Below are 20,267 nucleotides of genomic sequence, written 5' to 3' on the forward strand. Positions count from 1 at the left end.
AGTAACTAGAAGGCATCTTCCTCTCATCGTTCCCACAGGAACAGGATATACCCTATCATTAATGTTGCCTGTTGTTTTCCTTCAGTATTTCATCAATCTTATGCTGAAACCAATATATTACGTCCATTGCTGATATTTTCCCAATGACGGTGGTTGATTTTTCCTCGAAATAATAGAGTTTTATACTTAAGCCTCATCATTGTTATGGTATAAGACGTTTGTTTTTATACCCTCCAGCATAGGATGGGGGTATACTAATTTCTTCATTCCGTTTGTAACACATCGAATAATAAGTGTAAGGCACTATAAAGTATACATCTCTTGATAGTCATTATATTTTGAGTCGATTAAGCCATGTTCGTCAGTCTGTTGAAAGCACGCAAATTTTCGAAAGAGTGAAGCAAGATGCTTGAAATTTTGCACAAATACTTCCTATTGGTGTAGGTCGGTTGGGATTGTAAATGAGCCAAATCGGCCCGTGTTTTAAAGAGATATCGAACAAAGAACTTGATAAATGCGATTCATGGTGGATGGTATTTATGATTCGGCCCGGCCGAACTTAGCACACTTTCACATGTTTTTCTTTACTGTGCTACTTTTTCCACTTAGGGTGAAATAAGAACGCATTTCTCAGATAGGAGGATTTAACATTAAGCGTGTAACAACAATGATTTCTTTTGTTTGATAATAATTTTTCTTAAGAAATTTTGATTGACTTGAAGATGACAGTTACCAATGCCATAAATGTGATACACATGCACGTAGTCATCTTTTTCCCTTGAAATGATTTTTGCGGAATGCCTAAGCGGGAGTGGGGCAGCATTTTGTCGAATTGTTTCATAAAGGATGGTTGATGGGCATTAAATCATATCATCATATCAAGCATAGAAGCGTAATTAGAAATTCCTTTGTAACATTTTTTAAAGCTATGAAAATTTAGATGAAAGAAAGTAAAAGCTCTTTAAGTTTGGCTGGGCTCAATCTTATGACTCTTTGTATGACTTTTTCAAATATAAAGGGGATAGATCTACAAATACAAACTATTTGAACTTGATAAAAATATGCCATATTTAAAATATCAGCCAAATATTGGCTCCTGACCCAGAGGCTCAAGAAGTCGAATTGGGCAATCGGTTTATATGGGAGCTTTTTTTACGACTATGGCTACGTCGAGCTATATCCTTACATAGCCCCCATAAAGGCCGATTTCCCGATTTAGGGCCTTAGGCTAGTAAAAGCTCTATTTATAACCCGATTTGGTTGGAATTCGGCACAATGATTTGTGTTAAGATGCCCGATATCTGTGCCGTATATTCTCCAAATCGGACTATATCTTAATATAGCCCCACATGGACCGATCTTCCGATTTAAGGTCTTAGGCCCAAAAATCTGAACTTATAGCCTGATTAGGCTAAAATTTAAGCAGTAATTTGTGTTAAAATCGATGTATTTGAATTATTTTGCAACAATGAAATTCTAAATTTGTTGCGGCTGCTGTGGTCCCAAGTAGTCATATCTAGGAAAAGATATTTTAGGGGCCTTCATCAGTATATAGACTGATTCGGATCATTCTTGGCACGGACGCTGGAAATGAAAACAGAAGTATTTGCTAGAAATTTGAAACAAAGACTTCTGTTTTCATTTCCAGCGTCCGTGCCAAGAATGATCCGAATCGGTCTATATACTGATGAAGGCCCCTTAAATACCTATTCCTAGATATGACTACTTGGGACCATAGCAACCGCAACCAATTCCCAATTTCATTGTTGCAAAATAATTCAAACACAAACTGAGTTAATAATCAGTTTCATTTCAGGTTTCTATGAGTTCAAGAAGTCAAAACTGGGGATTAATTTATGTGGGGGCTGGATATAGCCCCCACATAAATTCTACATGATACGACCCATTTGCAATACCCATTTACCCACATCGATGAAAAGTATCAGTACAAAATTTCAATCGGATATCCTTATTCGTTCGAACTGTGTCGTAATTTCGACAAACGGACAGACGGACGGACGGACTTGGCTAGATCGACTGAGAATGTCAAGTCGATCAAGAGTATACATAAAGGTCACAGGTCAGTATTTCGAATGAAACAGTCTTTAAATGCAGAGCAGTAGAGTGTGGAGTGAAGCGAACGTGTTTTCATTTCGCTCCTCAAAAAATAATATTCGTATCTCGGAATAGGTACTACCTACTACGAACAATTTTAAAGCCTTTTTGGAGTAGACTCAAAATGGACTGCAAAGACTTAACAGCTGCGATGGTGGTGTCAGACCGTAGAATGTTGTCCTCCCCTTCTAATGGTGTGGGTGCCTTTTCACCTGCAGTCGAGATTAATGCTCAAGCGCACAACAAGTCGTCAAACAATAGAGGAAGAGACGGATAAGCCCGAGAGATGTCAAGTTCCTCTACAGCCTTTATCTAAAGGTGGTGTTTCCGATTCAGATTTAAACAGCGACAGTGTCAATGAAACAGTCATAGCAGCCGAATCGAGAGACGGAGACAGCGAGATGACGGCAGCAATGAGCGATGGCTTTGCTAAACTCACAAGCAGACCGAGAAACCGATCAGGAGCAAGACGAAGAAGACAGATGAGACTGCACCGGCAGTGCAATCGGGCGAAAGTGTAGGATGATGGAAGGGATAGAACTGCACTTTTACGGAAGCTGGAAAGAGGGGGGTACTTATACCCAAGCGCGGCAATGCAAGTTATGCGACACCAAAGGCCTACAGACCAATAAGCCTTACATCCTTTCTACTCAAAATCATGGAAATTATTATGGATACCATAAGAAAAAGTAGGACAACCAGCGAACTGCTCAAATACAGACAGCATGCATGTCCCATGATATAAATATAAGGGAGAAAGTAGCACAGTGTATGACACAGGGGGGCATTTTAGTGCCACTTTTATGGGTGACCACCATAAATGACCTATTACGGATGCTGACTGAGGAGGGATTTCAACCAATCTGCTACGCAGACGATGTCATAATACTTCTAAGGGGTACGGATCTGAACCAGCTATGCAGAAGTGCCGAAAGGGTCTTACAGATGGCACACGACTGGGCTCGACCTAGAGGTCTCAATGTTAACCCAGAGAAGACTCAATCTGCCTGATCAAGAGGAAGGCGAAGGTGGGCCAGTTTGATACATCACGTTTCCTCAATAAGATGATTTTGATATCGGACAAGGTCAAATACTTAGGTTTGATTTTGGACAGGAAACTGAATTGGAAGTGTCACATTCAGGAGCATACTGAGAAGGCTCACAGATATTGGGCACTATACAGACGGGCCGTAGGCTTAAAATGGGGACTAAATCCGACGATAGTCCACTGAGTCTACAGGAGCGTGATTAGACCGATACTTACATACGCCTCGGTATGGTGGACCGCGATGGTGAAAAAGTACAGCGTAAGGATAATACATTATGTTCAGAGAACATGTTGTCTCGGTATAGGTGGAGCGATAAGGTTCACGTCCACTATGGCACAGGAGACTATTCTATCCGACCCATAGACACACAGAATATGAGACTTAAGGCGATGGCAGAATGAATTGAGGATGGGAGCAGCTCATACCATAGCGGTATAATCAAGGTGGCGATAGGAAACCTGGAAGGAAAGGAAGAGGTTTCCGGTCGGATACATGAGAAAACACTTGAGGTCGATTGCAAGAGACTGCTGACTGCGGCACTGTCTTAGACTGACGGAACCTTAGTATTGCCATCTGGAAGATCATCTTGCACAGATGGATAAAAGGTAGAGGAAAGAGTGAGCCTGGGGGTCTACATTGAGAATGCAGGGACTGAGATCTGTTTCCGACTACCTGACCATAATAAGATCCTGCAGGCAGAGATCTGGGCGATCACGGAATGCGTGAGATGTTGTGGTCTTCCCGCGAGGACATTGAGTGTGAACATCTTTACGGACAATAAACTAGCCATGAGGGCAATAACAACCAGGACAATAAGGTCACGAATAGCCTTGGAATGTAAGAAGGAAATTTTCTGTTGGAGGCACGATCCGCATCGTTTGGGTGCCGGGCCTCAACGGAGTAACAGGGAATGGGAAAGCAGACGTTTTGGCAGTAATGGCCAGAGGTCTGCCGTCAATAAACTTGGTTAACCCGAAGCCTTTCGGGTTGACGCAGTCCAAGTTAAGGGCGTGGGCAACGAATGCGCATGTAACCCTGTGAAATAGCGAAACTGTCGGTAGGACAGTGAAAATTCTATGAGGAGATCTATGCTATTACTGAAAGGAAGTAAGAAGGTGGTCAGTATAGCTTTCGGTATCATAACGGGACATATAGGACTACCAGCTCACTTATGCATAATTGGTGCTGCTAGTGAAAGCCTGTATAGGGCATGCAGGGAAGATAATGAGACTTTAGAGCATTTCCTATGTCATTGCCTGGCTTTCGTGGCTAACAGATACCGGCACTTAGGTGCCAACTTAGAGGCGTGGCAAGTAAGGATTTTGTAAGTAGCACTGAATTTCTTACTTGGCTTTTCTTTTTCGAGGTTACTTTTTTAGTATTAAGAGCGCACAACAAGCCGATTACTGGCTTAGGAGTATGTCCATATGGGTGGATGGGGCGGATTAATATCTGCACCCACTTTTAACCCTATCTAAATCTAACCTAAGCGAAGTTGAGCTGAAGCTAAATTGCGGCTTTGATTTATATGACGACATTAAGCTGAATTTACGTGAACCACCTCAAGAGAAATTGGTGTGTGTGGTTGCTACTATTCGCAAATTTCGAAGTATGTGAACAAAACTATCTGGCCGGGAGTTCTTAGCTACATAAAATTGTTTCGAAAAGACAAACATGAAAACTAACTCACTGATACAAAAAAACTTTAGCTTCCTATATACATATAGTGATTGTGTCTAAAACTTTTTGAACAAATTGCGAACAAAACCAAATCTACAATAAAAAATTCATTTTAATTTGAGCTGAAACACTTTCAATATTTGGTATGGTACATATATGCAATGCGAAAAAAAACATGGGGACAACAGATAAACAGAGTCGTCATAGCAAGGGCACGCGAGGACAAAGGAAAAATCAATAAAAATAAAAGAAAACTCAAAATTCACAAAAAGTCAACAACGACTGCGACTATTACGTCCCAGTAGATTTGGAAAAAGTCCACATAGAGGACATGCCATTGACACAGCCCGATAACATTAACAAAGAGTTGGATGGACATGACTGCAGTCACAACGGCACTGGCATCACAGCAATGCGAACAGCATTAAAAAGCAAAGAAAATCAAATAGATATTCAGCGACAATTTGTGTATGTGGCATTTTGTTGAGCGCCCCCGCAAACAATTGCTCTTTTAACTTTTCCTCAACTCAAGTGTCCTTGCTCCCAATGGTCAGTTCATATATTGACTTTAATACTCTGCTTCTCCTCAAGCAGAAACAGACGTTTTGTTTTTAATGGCATCTCAGTTAATGGTCTCAAAATGGCAAAAGAAACAGATGCAACTGCATTCGAATTAAATTTCGCATCATCACAACTCCGATGGGGGAGGATTCTTGGCCGCTACGTCGACCAAATCATCAACATCAGTTTACAAGTGTCGTGTAGTCAGATTGCTTCATAGTGCATGTATGGCAAATATCCAATTTCTTATTGGTTTAAATGCGATGTAAAAATGCAGCCTTGAAATATGGGCTATAGAGTAAATTTGCGTTGAAGCGGATATTTTAAAATAACGAGACTTCATCCAAATATTGGAAAATATAAACTTGCATGAGGGGAAAAAAGAAAATGGTTTTAAAGAATTTTAGAAACTTCACTGAATTACTCAACCACTTTTGACCTTTTTGGCCTTCTGGAGCAAATACCCTGTATAAATTTGCAAAATTTTAGAAAACTTTTGATGTCTTTCCGTCCGTCTATCAATTGTAGTCATGCTAAAGCATTTAACATCGAAAATATCGAGCTAAAATTTAGTTTAATTATTTTTTGTGCATGATATGGTTGAGCTTTAAGATGGTTTTTTACATTTTTCCAGAATTTGCTTGATGAAAACATTCACTGCAAACTTTCATGTGATTTTTAAGGCGTTATTACATCACACAGTGGGATATAATCGATAAAAAACAAGTAAAAAGGCAATAAGTTCGGCTAGGCCGAACTTTGGATAACCACCACCTCGGTGAAAAATGCATACCTCATGCCCCACAGCAGCTATATCGAAATATATTCCGATTTGCACCAAATACTAATAAGTACAAGTCATTGTTCAATTGTATATAACAAAATTTTTATCTTTTAAGTAGCCATATCTAAAAATAAACCGATCTGAACCATATACGATATGGATGTCGAAAAGCCTAACATGAAGACAATGTGTCAAATTTCAGTGAAATCGGATTAAAAATGCGTCTTTTATGGAGCCAAGACTTTAAATCCAGATATGGGTCTATATGGCAGCTATATCCAAATCTGGACCGATCTGGGCCAAATTGGAGAAGGATGTCGAAGGGCCTAACACATCTCAATGTCCCAAATTTCGGCAAAATCGGATAATAAATGCGCCTTTTATGGGCCCAAAACCTTAAATCGAGAGATCGGTCTATAGGGCAACTATATCCAAATCAGGACTGATCTGGGCCAAATTGACGAAGGATGTCAAAGGGCCTAACACAACTCACTGTTCCAAATTTTGGCAAAATCGGATAATAAATACGGCTTTTATGGGCCTAAGACCCTAAGTCGGCGGATCGTTCTAATGGCAGCTATATCCAAATCTGAACCGATTTGAGCCAAATTGTAGAAGGACATTGAGGAGCTCTATTTAACTCACTGTGCCAAATTTCAGCAAAATCGGATGATAAATGTGGCTTTTATGGGCCTAGGACCCTAAATCGGCGGATCGGTCTGTAGCGTGATTTCAACAGACAGACGGACGGACATATGTAGATCGTCTTAGATTTTACGCTGATCAAGAATATGTATACCTTATAGGGTCGTAAATGGATATTTCGATGTGTTGCAAACAGAATGACAAAATGAATATACCCCCATCCTTAGGTGGTGGGTATAAAAATGCCTTGTATCGATATTGTTTCAATGAAAACAAGTCCAGTGAAGCTTTTTTTCACTTTCGGAGGTGTAATAGTCTAATCAGTTGAACCGTTTTCAAGTTGTACGTTTCAACTAATGAGAGTAGCATCTATTTTAAGACATATTGCATTCGATTTAACCATGACAGTCACTTAACAGGTTTTGAATCAAACTATTAGTTTGTGGAAAAGAATATCGTATTAAAAGGTCTCAATGAACTCTTAAATATCTCTCATAAACCATATAAATGACTATCTCTTAATGAAAACCAAATCTATGGATAATTTAAACCATAGCTGGTCTTTTGACTCAAGCACACAATTTCATTCGTATGCAGCCCAACGAATCATTATCAATTGGTGGGTGAAAATCTTCTCCAAAGATTAACATTTGCTTTATTGAAAAAGCTGTGTCAAGCGCATACGTTTAAAAGGCTGACTGTTCGTCAAAGCCAACAGCATTGTGATGCTTTGATTCTTTATCGCCCCATGTCACGTATGAGTCATATTTTTGCACACAAAACACATACGCCACCACGCGCTATAACAATTGAAGCCTCCCTTGAATTCAACCCCTGCTAACATATGTAGAAGGTAACTTCTTCTTCGCAAAATACAAAATTTTAGTATAAAATTATCATTTAATATCCATTGAAATGTGAACCTTTTTGGATAGCAAATCGTATTTCACTTTAGATGGAATAATAAATATTTCATACTATTCCCCTCTCTCTCTCTCTCTTTCTCCCCATCCTAGGGCGAATGAAAAGTAATGGAAATGCTTTCATTCAATGCCATTCAATTCTCCCCCTCAATGGAGGAGCATGAAAATCAGTGTGCATATTTTATAAGCGATATCTCCTTGCTCCCTTTAAAATAGCAACAACAACAACAGCATTTAAACCTCATTAAATCTCTAAAAGTAGAAAAAGAAAAAAAATACACAATGGCAAAAAAAAGAGCACATATGTACACACACACACACACACACAAACATAAAATGGAAAACAATCCATTTCAAAATCCTGGCTTTTGTCAGTCATAGAAAATCTGTTACAACATTTCAAAGATGCCTTGAATATAAAGAAGCAAATCGTGTTAAATAAGCCATAAAATAGAAATGTTTTTGCTTGCTTCTCCTATGCGGGGTAAAAAAAAAATCTGGATTTTATTACGTTTAATGCTTGTTTTGCCTAAAATTGGCAAAGTGAACATTTCCATGGAATGTAACGAATTACAGACATTAACAAAAAAAAATTTAGCCGGTAGTTCTTTTTTGTTTTCTTTTTTTCCTTATGACTTAACAACTTAAAGAGAAATTGATTGACATGGCATTTGGTTAGGAAAAAAGACCACAATAGAATTATTCATACATATTTCGTTTAGGCCTAAGCACAACTGATGATATCTTTTGGATACTTCATTCTGTCTTAGATATACAATGGGAAAGATTACAAATTAATTTGCGAGAATAGATGTATATAAGAGCTGTGACAAGTTTGAATAGAAAATTCAAACAATTTCAATACAGGTGTGAAATAATAATACAGCCCACCTCCATGCCACCGTAGCGCAGAGGTTAGCATGTCCGCCTATGACGCTGAACGCCTGGGTTTAAATCCTGGCGAGACCATCAGAAAAAATTGTCAGCGGTGGTTTTTCCCCTCCTAATGCTGGCAACATTTATGAGGTACTTGGCCATGTAAAACTTCTCTCCAAAGAGCTGTCGCACTGCGGCACGCCGTTCGGACTCGGCTATAAAAAGGAGGCCCTTTATCATTGAGCTTAAACTTGAATCGGACTGCACTCATTTATATGTGAGAAGTGGATTGTTCATGGGCAAAATTTGCATTTGCATTTTACCTCCATGCCCTGCTACCCACAAGTAGTGATGGCAAAATATTGAAACTATTGATATTCTATATTTTGTCTGAATATCGATTGACATTTTTCCTATCGATGCTATCGGCAAAGTTCTATTTATTGCAAAATTGAACAGAAATAGGCAATCGGACACTGAATGTATCCTATAAGATACACTACGCCTATAGAGGGCGAAATTTCATCCGATTGTTTGCAATGGTACAATGATTTCTCTCATGATTTTTAATAAACTTTATTAAATTTTGTGTTTTTTTCGATTTCGGTATATAAGATTCGTCCAGACCGAATTATATACACTCCACAATGAATCGCATTTGTAGAGTTCTATGCGCGGTATCTCTTTTAGGCAAACAAAGAATATTGAATAACAACTGTTATGCTATTGGAGCTATACAAAGTTATAGTCCGATTCGGACCATAAATGAATGCTGAAGATTGTAGAAGTCATTGTGTAATATTTCAGTTCATTCGGATAAGAATTGCGCCTTGTAGAGGCTCAAGAAGCAAAATCGGTAGATGGGTTTATATGGGAGCTGTATCAAGCTCACGATCGATTCAGACCATATTAGACACGTATGTTGAAGGTCAGGAGAGAAGCCTTTGTACAAAATTTGTGCCAAATCGAATGAGAATTGCGCTCTCTAGAGACTCAAGAAGTCAAGATCCAAGATCGGTTTATATGACAGCTATATCAAAAAAAAGTGGATCCTCATCATTTAGCTTAAACTTAAACGGACTGCCTTCATTTATATGTGAGAAGTTTGCCCCTGTTCCATAATGGGCGAAATTTGCAATTTGCAATTTTACCTACAAGTCATCATTAATCATTAGTATCTCAAACAAATTGTCCTACAGGCCTATGCGGACAAATTGTCGTACGTGAATCGGACAGCACTCATTGATATGTGAGAAGTTTGTCCCTGTACCTTAATGGAATTTTCAAAGGGAAATATGCAATTTGGACCACCAATCGTTAAGATAATATAGTTCTGAGTCATTCGCTACACTACATCACTACGACAGTAGTAGTAGTTTAGAAAGATATGGCCAAAAATTGGCGGTATGAACTGTCAACTCACAAAATAACACCCCAAGACCACCAATACGGTTTGAGGGGTAAATTTGTAAATGATTATTACGAAAATTAAAAGCAAATTGGTATACGCTAAGTACCCGTTGAGACCAGCGGAAGTGTTTTCATTTCGCTACTCAAAAAATATCAGTATCTCGGAATAGGTACTACCTATTGCGTCGGCCATAACGGAGTAAGGGGAAACTATTTGGCGGTGAAGGCCAGAGGACTGCCATCAATAAACTTGGTTAACCCGAAGTCTATCGGGTCGACTCAGTCCGAGTTAAGGGAGTGGGCTAAAAATGTGCATGCAACATTGTGGAACAGCGAAACGGTCGGTAGGACGGCGAAAATCCTATGGGGGGATCCAGACCGTGAGAAGACTAGGCTATTACTGAAAGGAAGCAAGAAAGAGGTCAGTATAGCTATTGGTATCAAACGGGACAGATAGGATTACAAACTCACTTATGTAAAATCGGTGCATGCAGAAAAGATGATGAGACGTTGGAGCATTTCCTTTGTCGTTGTCTAACAGATACCGGTACTTAGGTGGAGACACAATATCAGACATGAATCAACTTAGGGGAGTGATATTAAAATAATTAGGGATTTTGTAAGTAGCACGTAATTCCTAACTTAAAATAGATTTTAGAGCACACAACAAGCCGAGTGCTGGCTTAGGTGTATGTACATAGTGGCATGGGGCGGATTAATATCTGCACCCTCTTTTCACCTTACCTAACTTAACCTAATAAATGAGAAAAAGACGGATAAATCAGAGGGATGCACATTTCGTCCCCAGCCTTTAAGTAAAGGTGGTATTTCCAATTCAGATTCAAGCAGTGACAGCGACAATGAGGACAGCGGTATGACCGCAGAATTGAGCGAGGGCTTTGTTAAACCCACAAGAACACCGAAAAAACAATACGGGGCTCGACGAAAAAAACAGAAGAGTATGAACCAGCAGCTCAATCGGGCGAAAATGCAGGATGCTGTAAGGGATAGAACTGATATTCCAGGCACTTCTCCGGAAGCTGGAAAAAGAATCAGATCTCCCGAAGAGCATAACACTGTAAAGACGCTGAAGAAGAAAGAGGTCCCCGCTTTCAAGTACTCTGAGTATACCAAGTCAGACCTCCCACAATTGAGACTCTAGATAGTATCCTGCGGAGGGAGACAAAGTCGGAACAAACAGAAACGAAGGAAGCGCGCACGGCAAGACTTCATAGAGGACTGTGACTTCCAAAAGTTTGCTACGTAAGGGTAAAATGGTCGATGAGACAACAACAACAAATATAAGATGACTTATGTTGTAATCGATATCGGCAGTGCTTATGGCTGATCATCGGTCCCAAGTGGAGCATCTGGTAAACTAACGGGTTTTCGGGCATGTGTTGAACTCTGAAGGGGGTCCCCCATACAAATCATGAGCTGCGAGTATTGAGGGGACATCTTTACGCTGCATTTTGAGTCAGCAGAATATATTGCCAACAGCAAAAGGCTCGTTGAAAGTATCCGCACGCAAAGTTCGCCCTTGTGAATAAATTGGATAACCCCCAGCTCACAAAGACGACGGTCATCATTAAAAGTGAGGGCGGCAAATTCGCGAGAGAACCCATGATGGATATCTTAAACAAGCAAAACCAATATACATATGGTCGTGGAGAAATGGGAGGTATTTCGCAGGGAGGAGAAGTAGGAGGAAACTCGCCTTGTGGTGAGCATTTAGCAAGTCTCCGTGACAAGTTTGGTTAAGGCAGAAGGCATGGCGTACTACGGGAGCAAAGCTGCCTTTTTCAAGAATGGGAAGACTCATATCCTCATATTCGACCATCAGGCAGTGCAGTGGCAAGACTCTCAATACCGCCAAACGCACAGAGGAATGACGGAAGACAATAACCGACTTTCTCAATATGGCGAATACTAGGATAAGCAAAGATCCTAGTATTAAAACATCAAACAGTGCAGAGACGAGAGACTCAACACAGCCTTATGAACAGAGACCCGATGATGGAACCATCAACGGCTTTCTAAAGATTCGGAAGACACGGATAGATAATGAACCTAATATCGAATCATCAGGCAGTGCAGTGACAGGAAACTCAATGCAGCCTAACGAACAGGGAGCCGACAATGTGCCCATCACCTACTCCCAAAAAGCCCATTTATTTAAGATTTGGAAGACTAGGATAGGCAAAGATCCGTATATTGGAACATCAGGCAGTGCTAGGACTGTATACTCAATATTGTATTGCATCAAGACGATGGTGGGCCAATGTAACCCACCACGTTTCCTCAATAAGACGATTACGATATCTGACAAGGTCAAACACTTAGGAGTGAGACGAGAGACTCAACGGATGGATCAAAGCTAGAGGACAGAGTGGGCCTGGGGGTTTACATTGAGAACCCAGGGACTGAGATCTATTTTAAACTGCCTGACCATAATATGGTCCTGCAGATGGAGATGCGGGCGAACATGGAATGCATGAGGTGGTGTGGTATAAAGGTAGAACGTCGAGTGTGAACAACTTACAAACAATAAACTGGCCATAAGGCTACAACAACCAGGATGGTAAGGTCACGAACTGTATTGAAGTGTAAGAAGGAAATTAACGCTTTCTCTGAGGATGCATTTAGTTACGGGGGGCCACCGTAGCGCAGAGGTTAGAATGTGCGCCTATAATGCTGAACGACTGATTCCCATTCTTGGTTTGGTTGTTGAAGACCAAAGTGGAATTCGGATAAGAATTGCGCCCTCTAGCGGCTAAAGAAAACCAAAACACTTCATCCAAAATTTCAGCCAAATCGAATAATAATTACGCCCTCTATCGGCTCAAGAAGTCAAGATCCGAAATCGGGTTATATGGGAGCTATAGCAGTTGTTGGAGCAGTTGTTGAAGGTTAGACCAAAACACTTCATAATTGCGCCCTCTATCGGTTCAATAATCAAGATCGGAAATCGGTTTATATGGGAGCTATATCAGGTTACGAGGCGATTTGAGCCATATTTGCCACGGTTGTTAATGATCAAACCAAAACACTTTATGCAAAATTTCAGCCAAATCGGTTAATAATTGCGCCCTCTATCGGCTCAAGAAGTCAAGACCCGAAATCGGTTTATATGGGAGCTATACCAGAATATGAACTGATTTAACCCAAGATGTCAAGACGATCAAGAACATTTATACTTTGTTGGTTCTCAGATCCATCACTATTTCGATGTGTTACAAATGGAATGACGAAATTAGTATACCCCCATCCTTTGGTGGAGGTATACAAATTTAACCTATTATAGAAAACTAAATTTGGGATTTCTTGTTATGACCTCCCATTATCCTCCCATTCCGTCCAAAAAACTAAACAAATGCCATCCATGACTGAGGTTATATAAGATTAGGTCCAGGTGAACATAAAACACTTTTACTTGTCTTTAAATGCCTTAGTCCTATATCCACAATGAATCCTTTATCCTGGTTTTACTGAAAGCTAACATTTTATTTTATCCATACGATATATTTAATCAATGAAACAACAACGATATAATAGCTTGAAAGTCCTCTTCAAAGTTAACCTTAAACAAATCACTTAAAGTTTGTCTACGCCCAGGATTAGCTTAACATGATGCATAGTTTTAGGCAGATTTGCTTTGATTGATGTCCTTGTCATTTTTGTCTTTGCCGGCTATGTATTTAGAGCAGCGCTTTACTTTACATATATTCAGACTAAACTAATAAAGTTCATAGATTTTCTTTTTAGTCTTTACCAAAAGTTAAGGGAGATGTCCAAAACAGACCATTCACTTTAAGTGTCTGTGGAAATCAATCATGCCTTCATTGTAGCAGCTCCAGCAAGCAAATCCTTTGGTTTTCAGATGCCCTTGCTTTTGAAGTGAAAAACGGGGGGGCGTGTCGAGATTACTTCAAATCTCTATTAGCTTAAAAAAGTCCCTAATAGCCCTGAACAAAAAATTAAGGTATCAACAGAAGACTTACTTACCTGTGACATTCGTTTGCCATTTTCCAGGTAATTGGTTCTTCTTCTTTTTCTATCTGTGCTTATGCCATTGCTGTTACTCACATCATCCTCCTCGGCATCGTCTTCGTCCTCATCCTCATCATCGACATGTTCGTTGTCATCATCAGCCTCAGCCTCTGGAACATCATAGCCGCTGCCATCCAATGGTGCCTTGTTGTTGCCGCAACTTTCCAGCTTTCGTATACTTCGCTGATGATCAATTACCGACTGGCGGATGCTGGCTGCTGTCGCCGAGTCGCCCGATGAACATCGAACAATTTGGGCATAATCATCGTCCTCATCACTTTCATTATAATAAGAGGTCGCCGCCGCCTTCGCCGTCGAAGATAGTTTGTGTGACGTTGATGGGGGCAAACGTATCACAGCGGCCTGACTGCCAACATAGGAGGAGTGCTGCATATGCTGCTGGCGATGCTCATCGGAGACATCCATCATCATCATCTCTCCAGGCTGTGTCATGTGCATTTGGCTGTTGTTGGTGGCACTGGAATTGGAAGACATCAGGCGATGTTTTCGGGCTATAAGGACAGCCGTATCAACGGGCATGCCACTCGTACTGGTGGGTGCAAGGGGCGAAAAGAGGCTGGTGCTGTCTTCCATGTCGTCATACGCTGTAACATTGCTAACTGGATTAGTGTAAACATCATCATCAATGCCAATGATGTGATGATGGGAACGTTGCTGGTGCTGATGTTGACCCGTTTCATGAGACTGCAGCAGTTGTTGATGTTGCTGTTGATGTTGCTGCTGCTGATGTTTGGAAGCACCGGATGTGCTGGTGGCCGAGGTGGTGCTACTGCCATAATGACTCGTTGCAGTGGTATAAGGATATGAGCCACCCAATGTTGTAGTATGGCATTGTGCTGATGGTCCATTATTGTGGCGTATGGAACGGTACATGGGACGGGAGAGGCTGTTTGGTGGGGACAAAAAATATTTAAGAAAAAAATTTTAAATGTATGAACACAAGAATACGAGTATTTTAAGCGTAAAATGATAAGATAATGATGATCATAGGAAGGAAACCAAATCACCGGCATGTTTGCATTGCGGAAAAAAGGAAATCATGTCATGTTACTCTTCCTTTTCTTTGGAAAATTGAAAAACCGATGTTTTACCCAAAGAATAACTTAATTTACAAAGTGAAGTTAAAAACAATGTGGCATATATAAAAGCAAGAAAAGAAAGGCTAAAGTCGAGGGTTTAGACTGTATAAGCTCTTGATTTTCTTGATGTATCTCCAAACGCGAGAGGCTAGCCACAATCCGCATAAAAGTCAAATTCTTCAACATCAGCCTTATATGTGCCCATGCCCCGACGGAAGACAAAGACGAGCAGACAAAAGATATTTTCTACGAGCGCCTAGAGAGAGGATATGACCTCTGCCCCGCCTATGATATTAAAATCGTTCTGGGAGATTTTAATGCGAAGATAGGGATGGAAGACATTTTTGGTTCAACATTCGGAAAGTTTAGCCTCCACGAGATAACGTTCGGTAATGGGTTGAGGCTGATAGATTTCGGCGCGGCAAAAAACATGGTAGTTAGTCGCACCAGATTTCAACATAAAAATATTCACAAAGCCACATGGCTGTCACCCGAACAAACCTCGAGCAAACAAATTGATCACGTTGTGATAGATGGAAGGCATTTATCCAGTGTATTAGAGGTACGATCGATCCGTGAATCGAATACAGATTCGAATCATTACCTTGTTGCAGCAAAGATTCGCACTCGTTTGAACATGGCAAGGAAAGTAAGATCTGACGCTGCACGGACGCTAGACATTGAAAAGCTGTAAATGTAACAGGTGGCAACGGTCGTACTGTGACTCTCCGCTCGATACCGCTTATTGTCCGCGACTGCCGTTGCACCTACTCCGTATGGAGCATTCCGCAACCTGTGGACGCGCTCCGTAGCTCGCAGCCAAGCTTCTTGTGACAGCAATGAACAGCACACAGATCGGACCTCAATGTTCCAGCCTGTGTGGTGCTCACAGCTATCTCCGTCTCCGCTCGGCTGGCCCAACATCTGGATGAAAGCACTCCTTGTTCCGATAATGTAATGGCGCAGTGGCAAACCATTGCCCACTCCATGGAAAATGCCGCGAAATCCGAACTTGAGCAAAGGAAGCCCTCCCCAAGAAACCCATAATACGACAAATAATGCGGCGTATAGAGCAACCCTGCAATCAGTAGCAACGCGCTAGATGAAGAAGCGGTATCGGGAGAAAAGGAGAGAAGAGAAACGTCTATTCCGGAGAAAGAAAAGGAAATGGAAAGACGTGAGTGTGAGCGAATCGAGATGTACAGGAGTCAGTGTGAAGTCCCAAAATTCTACCAAAGAAATGAATATCAAACCGATGGCTTTGGTGCAGACAAATCCTCCTACAGAGATAAATAAGGAAGTCTGGTAACTCACACAGATAGCATGCTGAGGATATGGAAAAAACATTTAACTCAACTGCTAGTTCTCGACGTTGGCGGGGAAGAGGATACCGCAGAACCAATCTCTGTCATGGTATAGAATGTTTACCTCCTAGTCAGAATTATGTTCAAGTAGCAGACACCCGACTGATGAACAACAAGGCAGCAGGAGCCAACGGGTTACCCGCTGAGCTATATAAGACCAGAGGCGACACGCTGATAAGGCGTATGCATCAGCTTGTGTGAGCAATCTGGCTAGATGGTGGAACCTCAGCATACTATTTCCTGTACACAAGAAAGGAGACAATACGAAATGTGCCAACTACGGAGGAAAAAGTCTCCTCCCCATCGCATATAAGGTACTCTGGAGAGTACTGTGTGAAAAATTAAAAACCTAAAATCAATGGAATAATCGGGCCTTTTCAATTACACCTCGTAAATCCAACCTACACTAGATTTCATACTGCGCCAAATCCTGGAATGACCAGAGAAGGACAAATCAACACCTACCATCTCTTCTTTGACTACACCTCTTCTTTTTTTTTGACACTAGCTGATACATGTTCCTCGGTAAGAAGAGGAAAGAATCTCTCGGAACCATTTACTACCAATCGAAGTTAAGAGAAGGACAATCTATCGTGTGAGCTCTTTAATATCCTGCTGGAGAAAATTATACGAGATGCACATGTGAAGAGATATGACACACCAATCACAAGAGAACACATGCTACTCTCCTATGCCGACGACATCGACATCATAGATCGGTCACCGGAAGTAGTAACTGCAGCCTTTGACAGAATCGAAAGAGAGTCAGTGATAATGGGTCTGGCAAAAATGGAGATAAGACGAATTGGATGGTTTCAACTCCCAAAAAGCCCTGTACAACCGAACAGAAAAAGAAAATGGAGAAAGTGGAGAAAGTGGACAACCACATCTTTGAGATAGTCAGCAAGATTACCTACCTCGGCACCGTCGTAACCGAAACGAATGACACCAGTTTGAGATTAAGCGAAGAATAATACTGGCAAACAGATGCTACTTTGGACTAAGTAAGCAGTTTAGAAACAAGGCCACCTTTCGACAGACCATGATTACACCATACAAGACACAGATACTACCCTTTCAACGTCCTGGCGTGAATACCACACCACCCCACGCATTCCGTGATCGCCTCACGCATTCCGTGATCGCCTCACACATTCCGTGATCGTCTCACGCATTCCGTGATCGTCTCACGCATTCCGTGATCGTCTCACGCATTCCGTGATCGGCTCACGCATTCCGTGATCGCCTCACGCATTCCGTGATCGCCTCACGCATTGCGGATCTCCACCTGCAGCAATCTAAAACAGATCTCAGGCAGTCTAAAACAGATCTCAGACCCAGGGTTCTCAATGTAGACCCCCAGGCCCACTCTCTTATCTAGCTTTGATCCATCCGTATAACATCGACTTTCTGTCTTTCAAAAATACCCATTCATGCGCTATAAGCATGAGAAACCCGATTTAGAATACCTTTCTCCTTACTCTAAATAAAATTTTATAACACAACTCTATTATTGAGACTTTCTCTATCCATTCGGCGTTAATGGCTTAACTCGGACTGCATCGACTCGAAAGACTTAGTGTTAAGGTAGTTTAGTTGCGGCAGTGCTCTGGCGGTCACTGGCAAACCGTCTGCTTTTTCATTCCCCCTTACTCCGCTATGGCCCGGCACCCAAACGATGCGGGTCGTGGCACCCTCAGAGAAGGCATTTATCTCCTTCTTATACTGCAAGTTTACTGTCCATAAAGATGTTCACACTCGACGTCCTGGCGTGAATACCACACCACCGCCCGGATCTCTGTCTGCAGAATCGTATTGGGGTCTGGCAGTCTAAAACAGATCTCAGTCCCTGGGATCTCAATGTCGACCTTCAGACCAATTTGTACTCTAGCTTTGATCCATCTGCGTAGCATGATCCCCCAGATGGATAAACCACAGTTCCATCAATCCAAGTCTGTGTCGCTGGCAGCAGTGTCTCGCACTCGACCTGAAGTGTCATATCAGGTATCCGATCGGAAACCTCTTCTTATAAATCCGGGTTTCATTTCGTCGCCTGTATTGTACCGCAGTGGTATGACCTGCTCCTATCCTTTAACCATTCACAGCCGCAGGGGCTGCCTCACACTTTATTTGTATGTGAATGGGTCGGATATCTTGAATAGTCTCCAGTGCCCTAGTGGGCATGGTTCCCATCGCACCGCCTATGGCAAAACAACATGTTTCTGAACCTGTTGTACTTTCCTTACGTTTCACTTTTTCTTCATCGCAGTCCACCAAACTACTGAGGCTTTCAGCTTAGTTTCCCATGATAACGATGAACACCACACAAGTCGGAGCTCAAAGTTCTCTGAACCTTTTGTAGTATCCTTACGTTGCACTGTTTCTTCATCGCAGTCCACCAAACTACTGAGGCTGTCTGCTAAGTTTCCCAATATAACAATGAACACCACGCAAGACGGAGCTCAAAGTTCCAGGGTGGTGATCACATTTATCCAGTGACTGACGAGTAGACAAGGATCCCTAATATTCTTTAGTTGAATGTAGATGGGCAAATTTGCAATGGGTATTACTGCGATCAGGTCCTTCGAGGTCCCTCTCATTGGAGAGTCTGCTGAAAGGATGCCCTTTAGGTTGTCACAACTTGATCAGCTTCAGATGGTGTTACAGGCAAGATATACCGGTACACTCTTCAGAGCGATGCTGGGCCTACATACTGCGGGCGTTAAAGACACCGAAGGACTCGAGCATAGTATCCAAAACGCTACCTTTCTGGTAAGTCTAACTGGGGCGATTGCACAGGCAACAATGGATCTCTGGTCATAACTATGTTGTTTTGTTTGTACGAGAGGAAGATATTCTTTAATCGGACTCGTTTACAGATATTTACCCTCCTCTCTCGCATATGTATTGCGAACTCTGTTTCCGATAAGAATGACGACATCTGTCGCTGGTGACACGAAACCGACGCCGTGGAATTTTATCTGCCAAAGTCAGGCTTTAAGACAGGAATTAGTCAATGGTATCTTTTCTCTTTCATGCATGGGAAGAGTTGAGAGGAATAAATCCCGACAGATTTAAGTCCTTGAACCTCTCAACAACGTGGCACAAAACGATACATCGATAAATCATTACGTAGAGCGATGAATGGATTTAAGAGAGACAGGCGGTTGTGAAATGGCTATGGTCCAAACGATGGCCTCGGCATATATGAAATCGTACCTTGGAATCTTATGTTTGGTATCATACTATTCCAACCTAACCTTATCTAACACACAAAGGATGGGGGTATATTCATTACGTCCGAAATATCCATTTCCGACCCTATAAAATATATTTACTCTTGATCAGCATAAAAATCTAAGACGATCTAGCCAGATACGTCCGTCTGTCCATCTGTCACGCTACTGTCTTTAAAAATAGAGACATTGAGCTGAAATTGTTTACAGACCCTTTTTTGTCCATAAGCAGGTTAAGTTCGAAGATGCGCTATATCGGACTATACCTTCATATAGGCCCCCATATAGACCGATCCGCCCATTAAGGGTCTAAGGCCCATAAAAGCCACATTTATAATCCGATTTTGCCGAAATTCGGGACAGTGAGTTGTGTTACACCCTTCAACATCCTTCCTCAATTTTACTGGTCCAGATTTTGATATATAGTGGCCATATAGACCGATCCGCCGATTTAGGGTCTTAGGCCCATAAAAG

The 20,267-nt window shown here is 41.5% G+C and overlaps 1 protein-coding gene across 1 annotated transcript in view; it reads right to left on the reverse strand.

Moving 5' to 3' along the window:
- Positions 1 to 20,267, reverse strand: part of LOC106090426 (cyclic nucleotide-gated cation channel subunit A) — a 145,174-nt gene that overhangs the window by 123,205 nt on the left and 1,702 nt on the right. The window contains exon 2 of the mRNA XM_013256596.2: positions 14,049 to 15,000. Within this exon, the coding sequence (XP_013112050.2) occupies positions 14,049 to 15,000 (952 nt within the window). The remainder of the gene's footprint in view (positions 1 to 14,048; positions 15,001 to 20,267) is intronic.

This window comes from Stomoxys calcitrans, chromosome 5 (assembly GCF_963082655.1).
Source record: "Stomoxys calcitrans chromosome 5, idStoCalc2.1, whole genome shotgun sequence".
Taxonomy (NCBI): domain Eukaryota; kingdom Metazoa; phylum Arthropoda; class Insecta; order Diptera; family Muscidae; genus Stomoxys; species Stomoxys calcitrans.